The sequence below is a fragment of the Musca vetustissima genome, unplaced genomic scaffold (assembly GCF_032173495.1).
Source record: "Musca vetustissima isolate MV318-11 ecotype Yass unplaced genomic scaffold, APGP_CSIRO_Mvet_v1 utg335197, whole genome shotgun sequence".
In the NCBI taxonomy this organism is placed as follows: Eukaryota; Metazoa; Arthropoda; class Insecta; order Diptera; family Muscidae; genus Musca; species Musca vetustissima.
Window position 1 is genome coordinate 1 of NW_026872575.1, and position 13,478 is coordinate 13,478.

Genomic DNA, 13,478 nt, shown 5'->3' on the forward strand with positions numbered 1-13,478 from the left:
TCAACGACCATCATATCGATAGGCGTGGATTTTTTTAAAGGAATATTTTTCAACGACCATCATATCGATAGGCGTGGATTTTTTTAAAGGAATATTTTTCAAGGACCAAGATATCGTGTAGAGTGGTTATTCATATAACGGTTTGAAGGATCATCATAACGTTTACGATTAATGGAGGTCATATTGTCCAGAGGGTATTTTTTTCACAGACCTTCGGAAGAACCTTCAGATACAAAAAGTTTATCGAACGAATAACGTTACGTTTATATTAATTGTGTTGCTTAAAAATGTTTATTCTCAAAATATTATTCAAATAAAATATTCGTTTAATTTTTAATATAATTATTTTTCTTGTCTTTTTCAGATGACTTTTTTCTAAGTCCCAGTAAAAGCGCAGAGCACCGAATCAACATAAATCTTCAAATAAATAACAAAAACCCAATCTCTCTTTTCCAACACGTTGCAAGAAAACTCTACAAAAATTGTGCGTTTCAAACAAGTTGTTGCCGCCAATTACGGCCAACCAACCTCCCAACACCACCACCAACAACAACACCAGCATAGTGTCCAGCACTATTCGTGCCCGACGTCGGCAACAACGGCAGCAGCAACCGTGCATACCAACCACAAAGTGAACAACTTTGAGGCAAAAATGCATCTCACAACGACAACAAATGGAGGTGGGGCCAACAATGCCAATAACACGGCCGCCTCCAATACGGCCAACAATAACAACAACAACAATTCGAATACACAGAATAACAACAATAACAGTTCGAATAATTCAAATGCCAATAACAACAATAGTTCGAATGGCAACAACAACTCGACAGAACAAAATACTCCGCCCACAGCAGCCCAGCTGCTCAATGAGGCCTATACAAAAATGACTTCGGATATCTTGGCCGAACGTACTTTGGGTGATTTTCTTACCGAACATCCGGGTGAATTGATTCGTACCAGTAGTCCATTGTTTGTGTGTACAGTGTTACCGCCCCACTGGCGTTCGAATAAGACATTGCCGGTGGCGTTTAAAGTTGTTTCGCTGGGTGATATTATGGATGGGACAATGGTGACGGTGAGAGCGGGCAATGATGAAAACTACTGTGCAGAGCTGAGAAATTCAACGGCGGTAATGAAAAATCAAGTTGCCAAATTTAATGATTTACGTTTTGTGGGGCGAAGTGGTAGAGGTGAGTAAATTCATTGTAAATTTGTTAATGTTTATCATAAATAAATACCCATATCGTACCTTAGCGTATACATGTTAGGGTATTGTTTTTTTATTTATACATCATACGCCACGTGTTATTGCTTTATTTCTAAATAAACAGGTTTCATGTTAAGAAATAGTCATCGTTAAATATGGTCATTAAATGTTGTCAGAACGAGGTTAACCACCATAATGTTGTCGCTGTTTTGTCTTGACAAAGACATTTCACGCCATTACTACTGTCAACAAATCGGGTAATTTGTAAAACAAATATATATTTTATTATGGTTCTAAGAAGACGAGACCATGTCATTGAGTTGTTGTGACATGCCAGAAAGTCATTACATGTTTATTACTGCTATAATAATTTAAGTTTTTCGTTCGAAATATGATTCTTCTATTATATTGCTTCACATACCTCAGTTCAATGTTGCTTTCAGGAATGTCGATAGTTGAAAAATAAATAAAAAAAAAAAAAATAGAAGCGACGGTACTGGGATTGATATCTAGCAGAAAAATCAGATTGACATAGTGGGCCTAATTTTCAGTAGACTAGCAAAGGAAGTTTACTAGGTTTTGTATGACAACTTAAAGAGACCTCTCCCTTTATTTTATATCCATTTTAGTTATAGGTTCGATCTAAAACTACTCAAGAGTTTCTCAAAATGTTGAACATTTCCTAGACCATTTTGTATACCATCCACCTTGAGGAGTAATACAAGCTATGTACGTGGGTTGCTAGCCTGTTGAAATCTCGATATACATTCTCATAATTAAACCAGTAAGGAAAGTAGTAAAGTCGGACTGGACCGACTATATGATACCTTTCACCACTTTGGGTATATTTTACATATGTGTCTTAAAAGACGTCGCCTTTTCGAATGAACATTGACATGAAATTGAACGAACTTAAACATGTGATCTTTATCTATATCTAAACCGACTAACATCAATCCCTACACATGTCATTCTGAAACCTATGCTAAATTTTGTAAATCGATTTAAAGCAAACTTGACACACGCTATTCGGTATGCTTAACTGTTTAGAATTTAATCTCAATCAAACACTCATCGATTATTTGGTGTACAATAAACATGAATAAGTCGACATTATATATATTGAAGCTATGCTATATCTATATCTGTACCGATTTCAAGGAAACTTGCCAGAGATTAATTTATATTAACTTCAGTACGTTGTGTCAATCGGCCTAGCTGAGGGTCTTTAGTGCACCATTTACTTAAAATCGGACGAATATATATATATATATATATAGGAGGTGTTTGTAAATCTGATCCGATTTTCGAAAAAAAATATGGACACATCATTCTAGACATAATTTAGTACGCTATACAAAAATCGAAAGATATAGGGGGCTTTGGTGCAGCATTTACATGAAATGGGACAAAAATATATATGGGAGCTATATCTAAATCTGAACCGACTTTCACGAAACTTTGCACACATTATTCTAGACTTAATTTAGTACGCTATACCAAAATTCGTGCAAATAAAAAGATTTACAGGGAATTTGGCGCACCATTTACCTAAAATCGGATGAAACTATATAAAGGAGATATATCTAAATCTGAACCGATTTTAACGAAACTTAGCACACGGCATTCTAGACTTAATTGAGTACGTTATGCCAAAATTCGTGCAAATCTAACGATTTTCAGCGACTTTGGTGCACCATTTACCTAAAATCGGACGAAAATACATATGGGAGCTATATATAAATCTGAACCGATTTTCTCCAATTTCAATAGGGTTCGTCCTTGGGCCAAACCAATGGACTGTGCCAAATTTCATTCAATTCGATCATAGATGCGACCTGTACTTTTCCAACATCAAACTAATGGAATGTCCGACTTTAACAAAATATTGTACAACCTTTAACTTTTACCAAGCCTATATAAAGTTTGAAGATGGGACACATTGGTCCACTCCTTCTGTTACCTCTCCCACAAAATGGTCAAAATTTTGCTAAAAATTATTTTTATAATAAAATTCAAACGGACTATCCGATTTTAACGAAACTTTGTACATCCTATTATCTTTATATACCGAGCCTAGATCAAGTAGGAAGATGGGACCCATTGGTCCACTCCTTCTGGTACCTCCCCAACAGAGGGTCAAAATTGTCAATAATTACGAATCCAATATCAGACTAATGGAATGTCCGATTTTAACCAAACTTTGCATCTATTATCTTTACTAAGCCTATACCGAGTTTGAAAATGGGGCCCATTGGTATACTCCTTCTGATACCTCCAATATCAGACGAATGGAATGTCCGATTTGAACCAAACTTTGCACAATTATCTTTACCAAGCCCATATCAATTTGAAGATGGGAGCCATTGGTTCACTCCATCTGGTACCTCGGCCACAAATGATCGAAATTTTCAATATTTATAAATACAATATCAGGATAATGGAATGTCCGATTTGAACCAAAGTTTTCACAAGCTATTACCTTCACCAAGCCTAGATAATTTTTGAAGATGAGACCCACAGGTCCACTCCTTCTGTTACCTCCCCCACAAAGGGACAACATTTTCAATATTTATAAATCCAATATTAGGCGAATTGAACCAAGATTTGAACAATCTGTTATCTTTACCAAGTCTAGAAAAATTTTGGAGATGGGACCCTTGATTCACGCCTTGTGATACCTCCCCCACAAAGGTCAAAATTTTCAGTATTTATAAATCCAATATCAGGCGAATGGAATGTCCGATTTAAATAAAGCTTTGAAGCCAAGTCTAGAACAACTCCGAAGTTGGGGCCCTTCTTCATACAAGTGGCTATGTCAAAACTTTGAAAATGTTCTCCATAGTTTTGTTTAGCCTCCAAGGATGCTAAATTACAACTTCTTCACTGAAAAAGCTATTCAAAATGTTGACCTCACCTTTATTGGTGCGGACCATTAATAGAAGGTCTGATAAAAACTGAACCGTTTATTTATTCAGCAGTAACTATCCCCTTTAATTTCCTTAATATGCTGCTGATGATGTTTTTTAATCCTCGAAACACTTCTGATAGTTCCAATTTCGATTTCGCTTCCGTTGATTATCAAAAACTCGTGAACAAGTATCGATGAGTGATTTTTCTACAATTCTGTGTGTTTCAGACGAATTACACAAACGGCGCCCAACTTCAAGATATTATTCCTTATTGAACGTACGAACTTGTGGGAAGAATTCCTGATGTTCGCCGCCATTGCAATCGAAGTAAACATTGAACAAAGCCTTCACATTTGACCAAACTTGTTACTTAATTCGGTCATCTTCTCGGCCTACCTTAAATTGGTTACACCGTAATTGAATGACAAAATTTCTAAAATTTGGAGATAAACCTACGAGAATATACTTGGTTTTAGCTCCTGTATAAATAACTCGATAATGAAGCTTGAGAATCTGTAATGACACTCTCAATTTAAAAAAAAAAAACTTACTGAATTATTTTTTTGTTTATCAAATTGCTGATTACACAATTCAAGTTTTACAACACCCACACTCCTATCTGACTAAGTGCCAAAAACTATTTCTATATATTCCAAACTAAAACAATAGCCTATCCATTTATGTACAACAAATAAACTCTATTAGCTACAAAAAACGACTCAAATCCACTTTAGCAACTTAATTTTCTATATTACTCTACAAACAAAAAATTGCCATGTAATTGCTAAAAAGAAGAGCGAACTTTTAATTTGTGTTGTATTGTGTTGCGTTTAAAAAACACAACACTACCACTTAAAAAGTTTTATCTTGAATAGTGGCGGAAAGGTATGACAGATTTCAGTCTTTCGTTTCTCATGCTGTTGCACAATGGTATTTTGGAAATCCCTTCAATTTAACAATACAAAAAACAACAACAATTTGGTTGGAGCGGCAGCAGTAACAGTAGCAACATTACGTTGTAGCATGGCAGCCCATCATCAACACCACCATATTGTATGTGTGTGTTTTTTGGTCAAAAAATTCTATCCTTGACCATAGAAAACAATGCCCATTCTTGTACAAAGCCAAGTTACCAACAGTTTTTTAGAGCAAAGAGGATTGTTTTTTTGTTTGCCCATCTTCTGAGGCCAAAAAGGCCACATCAATTGATGTGTGTTGAACGTATGAGCGAGTGTGTGTGTGCGAGTTTTGTGAACAACAAAATAACACGCAGCAATTTACACTTTTGTTTATTGGTTGCCTTCCGCTTGACAGAAACAAAACAACAAAAATTACTCGGCAACAATTTGTTTTCTACCATTTTCTCCTTTTTGACGTTGGTTTTATTGTTGCCGTCCAACAAATAAAAAATACTTTCCCGCTTATCACAAAAGTTCATTAAGTGTTGACCAAAAAACACAAAACTTTTTCTTGGCCTTTATGTGAACGAAATTAAATATCAACTGTTAAAAAACAGACATTTTATTAACAATGGACAAGGAAGCAGCAACTGGAATACTGGCGTGTAAGGGAATTTTGTTGGTTATTTTTTATGGAGTCACCACTTCACTACAATTAAAATTTTGATACAAATTTCTTTAAAATAAATTAATCGGAATATTTTGCAAAAATGAAAATTGGAGTATAGGTATTTGTACAGGTGGGCGTATGTTTGTTGCGATAAATAACTTGTGATGATCATACGCACCCACGAACCATTACGGGATCTCTTTTGAAAATATTCAACAATTTTTATACCCTTCACCACACTGTGGTACTGGGTATTGTTGTATTGGGGAGCTGACAAGGAAACCTTGTTAACGACTTATAAAGCAATAGGCCGGTCTGTGGTAAGCTATGCGGCGCCAGTGTGGTCCGCAAAGGAGTGGAAAAGTCTTCAATCCTGCCTGAAAGCCGCCCTGAGGACTGCAACAGGGTGACTCCAATAGACCACTTACATGAGGAGACGAAGATCCTTCCTGTGCGTCAACACAACACGATGTTGTCGATGCAATACCTGCTTGGGTGTTATAGGAGCAGCCATCCAAACCGCTACCTAATGGATGATCTGGAGAGAGAGGTCCAGAGGTACAAAAGGGAGCCTCTAGATCAACTGGCCTATCAAGCAGGATTGAATAGTATTAACACGGACGCAGTTGAGGAAGCAGTTCAAGAATATCACGTGAATACTATCCTAGGAGACCATCCGCCTTTGATAGCTGCAGAAGAGCAGTAGCTACCTCAACAAATTAGAGTGGTCTTGGCACAACTGAGATCTGGATGGTGTAGTCGCCTCAATTCGTATTGGGCATGAATTGATGGAGAGGTCGACAATGTCTGCCCGGCATGTGGTAACGGACCACATGACACGCTACATCTGTTCAACTGCCCAGCCAAACCCACTCACCTAACCCCATCTTCTCTGGACTCGCAGCCTTTCTGAATTTGGAGTTAGAGGCAGAACCAGATTAAAGAAAATAGAAAAATACACAGCACTACTAGCTACTACAACAACAACAGGGTATTGTCTTGCATATGTTTGTAACAGGCAAAAATAATTGAGATCGACCCATGGCTCCTTTTGAGAATATACATAGAATCACTTTCTGAGTCGATTTATGCATGTCCGTCCATGTATTTTTATTAACAAAGTACAGGTCGCATTTATGATCCGATTTGGATGAAATTTGGCACAGTCCACTTATTTGGCCCAAGGACGAACCCTATTGAAATTGAAGAAAATCGGTTCAGATTTAAATATAGCTCCCATACATAGTTTCGTCCGATTTTATGTAAATGATGCACCAAACTCCCAATATTTGTCCGATTGGGACACAAGTTTGCACAGCGCACTGAATCAGGTCAATGCTTATGTGTGCCGAGTTTTGTTGAAATCGGTTCATATTTAGATATAGCTTCCATATATAGTTCCGTCCGATTTTTTGTGAATGATGCACCTCCCAATATTTGTTCAATTGAGACAAAATTTTGCACAGAGTACTAAATCATGTTCAGATTGATGTCTGCGAAGTTTTGTTAAAATCGGTAGAGATTTAGATATAGTTTTGTCGGATTTTTTGTGAATGATACACCAAACTCCCAATATTTGTCCGATTGGGACAAAATTTTGCACAGAGTATTGATTTAGGTCCAGGCTGATGGCTGCGAAGTTTTTTTTTAAATCAGTTCTGATTTAGATATAGATCCCATACGTAGTTTCGTCCGATTTTATATGAATGATGGACCAAACTCCCAATATTTGTCCGATTGGCACAACGTTTAGCACAGAGTAGTGAATTTGGTCCAGACTAATGTACGCGAAGTTTTGTTAAAATCGTGATAAGGTTTGTTGAAATCGGTTCAGATTTTGATATAGGTCTTATATATATATTTTCGTTCATTTTTTATGTTAATGGTGGTTACACGAAATTTGGAAGAGGTCTGGCTTGTGACAGAACTTTCGTTCCATAAGCCAAGCTTAGAAAATATTTCCAGGCGCGTCGGTCTTTTGCGCAGTTTTTCCAATTTGAAAGACTATTTTCGGTAATGTTGTCTTCGACTCTTGGCCTCTTACAAAGTAATAGGTCTGGGAGTTCTGGATTGCAGTAGAACAAATTTTAAACCTTCCCGTAAGCCGCCTTATAAACTGCAAAAGTAGCCACTAACAACCATGAAGGTCAAATTATAGCCCTTTAGATTAGAAAATACTACGATGACATTCGAAATTGGGCGGGACCATGAGGTTATTTCAAAATATAGTACTATATTGAAAATGCTCCACAAATATGTTTTTCATCTTCAAAGAAACCGTAAACACAAATTACAGCCACTACGGTTGAGAAATACGCCTGGGATCCACTTACTTACTTAGTTGGTTTGTGACAGAACATTTGTTCAATAAGACAAAATTAAACCAGTAAGGAAAGTAGTAAAGTCGGACTAGGCCGAGTATATGATGCCCTTCACCACTTTGGGTATATTGTACATATGTATCCTAACAATTGCATGTCTATGTTTCCTCTTTCTCCAACCTATCCTAACTTTAATTTCATTCGAGCAGATTTAGAGCCGCTTGTGTAACATGGGGAAAATTTATAGAAAACCATTTATAGCAAAATTGATACACGCTATTCGATACGCCGCGTTGTTTAAAATATAATCTATATGTGGGAGCTATTTCTAAATCTGAACCGATTTTCACGAAAATTAACACACATCTCTCTAGACTTAATTCAGTACGTTATGCCAAAATCAGTGCAAATCGAAGGATATATATAGGAACCTTGGTGCACCATTTACATAAAATCGGACGAAAATATATATGGGAGATATGTCGGAGTCTAAACCGATTTTCCTGACACTCGTCACTCATCATTCTAAACTTAATTCAGAACGCTATGCCAAATTTCGTGCAAATCGAAGGATATAAAGGGACGTTGGTGCACTATTTACCTAAAATCGGACGAAAATATAAATGGGAGCTATATCTAAGTCTGAACCGATTTTCACAAAATTTAACACACATCGTTCTAGACTTAATTCCGTACGCTATGCCAAATTTCGTGCAAATCGAAGTATATATAGAGACTTTGGTACACCATTTACCTTAAATCGGACGAAAATATATATGGGAGATATGTCTGAGTCTAAACCGATTTTCCTGACACTCATCACTCATCATTCTAGACTTAATTCAGTACGCTGTGGCAAATTTCGGGCAAATCGAAGGATATATAGGGACGTTGGTGCATCATTTACGTAAAATCGGATGACCAAATCTGAACCGATTTTCACGAAACTTAACACACATCATGCTAGACCTAATTAATTACGCTGTGCCAAATTTCGTGCAAATCGAAAGATATATAGGGACTTTGGTACACAATTTAACTTAAATCGGACGAAAATATATATGGGAGCTATATCCAAATCTGAACCGATTTTCAGGAAACTTAACACACATTGTTCTAGACTTAATTCAGTACGCTGTGCCAAATTTCGTACAAAACGAACGATATATAGGGACCGTTTACATTAAATCGGACGAAAATATATATGGGAGCTATATCTAAATCTGAACCGATTTTCCCAATTTCAATAGGGTTCGTTCTTGGGCCGAATAAGTGACCTATGCCAAATTTCATCCAATTCGGATTATAAATGCGACCTGCACTTTGTTTACAATTTAACATCGACAGACAGACGGACGGACGGACATGCATACATCGACTCAGAAAGTGATTCTATGTATATTCTCAAAAGGAACCACGTGTCTATCTGGTTTCCTTTTGCCTGTTACAAACATATGCACAAAGACATAATACCCTGTACCACAGAGTGGTGAAGGGTATTAAAAGGTTTCCAGGAGCGTCGGTCTTGTGCGCAGCTCTTCCAATTTGAAATACTATTTTCCGAGATGTTGTACTCTACTTGATATTTCCATCGTATTCGTGGCCTTCCCCTTCTGCGTGAACCATCAGCTGGTTCACTTTTATATGCCTTCTGGGCTGGGGCATCTTCATCCATTCTCACAACATAGCCTAGCCAACGTAGTCGCTGCAGCTCAATACGTCTAACAATGTCGATGTCCGAGAATAGCTGGTACAACTCATGGTTCATTCGACGGTGACATTCACTATCAACGCAGATCGACCCATAGATCTTTCGGAGAATTTTTTCTCTCAAACGCTCCCTCATATAGTCGGCCCGTCCGACTTTTGACCTTTCCGTACTGGTTGACATTCTATAATGTCAAATAAATTATCATAGAGGAGGCGACAAACAAAATTGAAGACACTTTTCGCAAAACTATTTTTTTTTTCGCCGAGATTCATTATTATCGGAATACAGTACAGAAATTAACTGAAGCCGGCCTAAAATCCGAAAAACCGTTGAACAATATAAAAAATTAGAAGCTCATAATAGTCATTGGTAACATATTTATTTTAAAAAGTTGTCGCTGAATGAGTCCATAAATTAAGATTTCGAATCAGACTCTTCAGACCTCAAATACCTCAAATAATTGTGACGTACGTTTACATATTTACATTGCTTGGTATATAAATATAAAGTTCCGCCTTTAATTTCATATGTGATTTATTTCCATTTTCAGCAAATAGAAATAAATGACAAATACTCCTTTGTGTATGTCCTTAATTATCTGTTAACAGAAGAAAAAAAAACAACAAACAGACTAAATTTCCACGGTAATTTTATTTTAATTAAAACTCTTTTGTTTGGGAATGTGTTTGTGACACCAAAAACACACATGAACGTTAAACACGTATTTGTTAGCGTTAAATGAGTTAATTAAATTTCACAAAAAAAAAACTTTTCCACCAACCGTTTGTCTTCCTCTGGCAAAGAAAAAAAGGGTTGAACTCCAAAGTGATAAATCTTTTTCTTGTAGTCTCTTGTCTAACCACCGTTTAAATATTTACCGTTGGGGAAGAACTTTTCCAGCCACTTGTGTGTGTGTGTTTTTTTCTTTTTATCAAAAGAAAATATCTAAGGATGAAGGAAATAGAAGAAGAAAAAACAAAAAAGGCGTTATGTTCTTTTGAACTGAAACATGATGTTCGGAAGGGATATTTTTAAAGGCAGAGAAATTCTCGCCATTGATGGCATTTCTTCGCCTATGTTGGTGTTTCAAAATATATGTCTCTAAAAATATTAAAAGCAAAATCTCAAAATTCCTAAAAATATTTAAAAAAAATCCGCTTTTATATTACTGCTTCAAAAAAAAAATATTTTCAAAAAATCCAATTCTAAAAATATTTTTTCAAAATTTACGCCATTGTTTTCATTTCTAAAAAAATTTTACTCGCCTATGTTAGTGGTTCTAAAGGTTCCTGAAAACCAATTTTTAAAAATTCTTCTTCCCCTATATTAATGCTTCAAAGCAATTTTTCTAAATTCCATGCCTTTATTAATGGTTTACTTACTTAGCTGCCTTGTTACAAAACGGTTATTCCATAAGCAGAGCCTAAAAAAAAATTCCAAGCGCGTCGGTCTTATGCGCATCTTTGCCAATTTGAAAGACCACGTTCGAAGATATTGTTTTCTACTTGGTCTTTCCATCTGATTTGTGGCCTTTCCATTCTACGGGAACCATCAGTAGGCTCACTTTTATATGCCTGGGGCATTCTCATTCATTCGCACAACATGGCCATCGTAGTCGCTGCAGCTCAATACGACTGACTATGTCGATGTCCGCGTATAAACTGTAAAGCTCGTGGTTCATTCGACGGCGATATTCACCGTCAACGCAGATCGGCCCATAGATCTTTCGGAGAATTTTTCTCCCAAGCACTCCAAGAGCTGCCTCATATGCTTGTGTAAGTACCCATGCTTCTGATCCGTGTAACAGCACGAGTAGTTTCATCGTCTTGTAGAGTGTGAGTTTGGTCTGGCGAAAGGTGACCATGTTTCTAAACTGCTTACTTAGGCCATAGTAGCATCTGTTGGCCATCACAATCCTTCTCCGAATTTCAAAACTGATGATATTCGTTTGATTTATGGCGGTTGCAAGTTATATAAAATCCTTAACTACCTCGAAGCTGTAGTTCTCAAGTTCCACAGTTGGTCAGAGTCTACTAGACGTCTTGCGCGTTGATATCATCAGCTTGGTCTTCTCGCTGATTACTGCCAGACCCACTTTGGCAGACTCCTTCTCAATTTGTTCAAAGGTGGCTGTTACGGCTCTCAATGTTCGACCCATTAAGTCGATGTCATCGGCGTAGGCGAGTAACATGTGTTGTTTGGTGTACAGAGTGCCATTTTTGTTCACTTTTGCCTGTCGTATGACCTTTTCCAGCAGGATGTTAAAAATGTCACACGACAAACTTTCACCTTGTCTGAATCCTCGTTCGGTATTGCAGGGCTCAGATAGGTCCTTTACGACTTTAACTGCTGACCCTGTGTCACTTAAAGTTGTCCTGCATAGCCGTATTATTATGCCGAACGTAGACATGGCTTTAAACACCTCTGAACGGATAGGGCTGTCGAATGCGGCTTTATAATTGACGAATGGGTGGTATGTGTCGATGTGTTTCTAGTGGATTTTTTTCCAGGTTTTGGCGCAGAGTGAAAATCTGGTCAATGGTATGGTCCTATAATGTCATTGACCATTACCTTCACTCGTTCACACATCACACTGGATATCACTTTATATGCGATGGGAAGAAGGATAATTCCTCTATAGTTGGCACATATCGTCTTTTCTCCTTTTTTGGGCACGTGACACACTATGCTGAGGTTCCATTCATTTGACATGCGTTCTCCTGGCCAAATTGTACTAATCAGCTGGTGCATGCTCCTTACCAGCATCTGACCACCAGTCTTGAATAGCTCGGCTTGTAACCCATCGGCACCTGCTGCTTTATTATTCTTCAGCCGATTGATTGCTATTCTGACATCATCTTGGCTAGGTGGTATACACTCTATACCGTCATCTATTATTGCTTCTGGGGTATCCTCTTCACAGCTACTATTTGATACCAGAAGTTTTTCAAAATGCTCATCCCAGATCCTCAGAACGGTGTATGTATCTGTCACCAGGTTTCCTTCCTACTGGAGGATGTGTCTGCACTAAAGCCTTCGGTTTGGTGTTTTACCCGTTAGTAGAATTTTCGGACTTCATGATGACTCCTGTACATCTCGATTTGCTCACGCTCACGATTTTCTTGTTCTTTCTTCTAAAAAACACGTTTCTCCTCTCTCCTTTTCTCTCGATAATTCTTTATCGTATTTTCATATCAGTAGCATTACGACACTCCTGATCGTACCACGGATTTCTTGATGATGGTCTTTGGTACCCAAGTGTTGCTTTTGCTGCAGTTTGTAGCGATTGAGCAATTCTCTGCCACTGTGCTTCTATATTATTATCGGGACCAGAAGTGCTTTCGTCAAGCAGGTGGGTAAGTTGAGCGGAGTAGGTCTCGGCTACCTGTTTGTTTGCAGTTTTTCGACGTCAAGTTTCCGTGTTGTGTTACACCTTTGCTGCTACATTAAGACGGGTGCGTACCTTGGCTGTCACAGGGTTATGTTCCGAATCGATATTCGCTCCTCGGATCAGATCCAAATGTAATAGATAACCAGTGATTTTTTTCGTTAGATTCAATTTGTTCGTTGTTCGCTCGGAGGAGAAGGAGGAGGAGTTTTGTTTTTGGTAAAACTAAACTGAATTAGATTCCCGGTTATTCAAAAAACAAAAACGCATATCAGATGCGGGATGATGGTGTGTGTGGATGGAATAGATGTAGTTTTTCTCGGTTTGAATGTTGTCCCCTTAGCCTCCCCAGAGATGCGGATTTGAA

General features: G+C 37.6%; 1 protein-coding gene across 1 annotated transcript; it reads left to right on the forward strand.

The window, feature by feature from the left end:
• Positions 1–467: 467 nt before the first annotated feature.
• Positions 468–1,193, forward strand: LOC133330070 (protein lozenge-like; the record flags this gene model as incomplete). The annotated part of the gene is made up of 1 exon (XM_061538575.1): positions 468–1,193. A coding segment is annotated over one exon (726 nt), but the record flags the coding sequence as incomplete, so codon positions are not given.
• Positions 1,194–13,478: the final 12,285 nt, after the last annotated feature.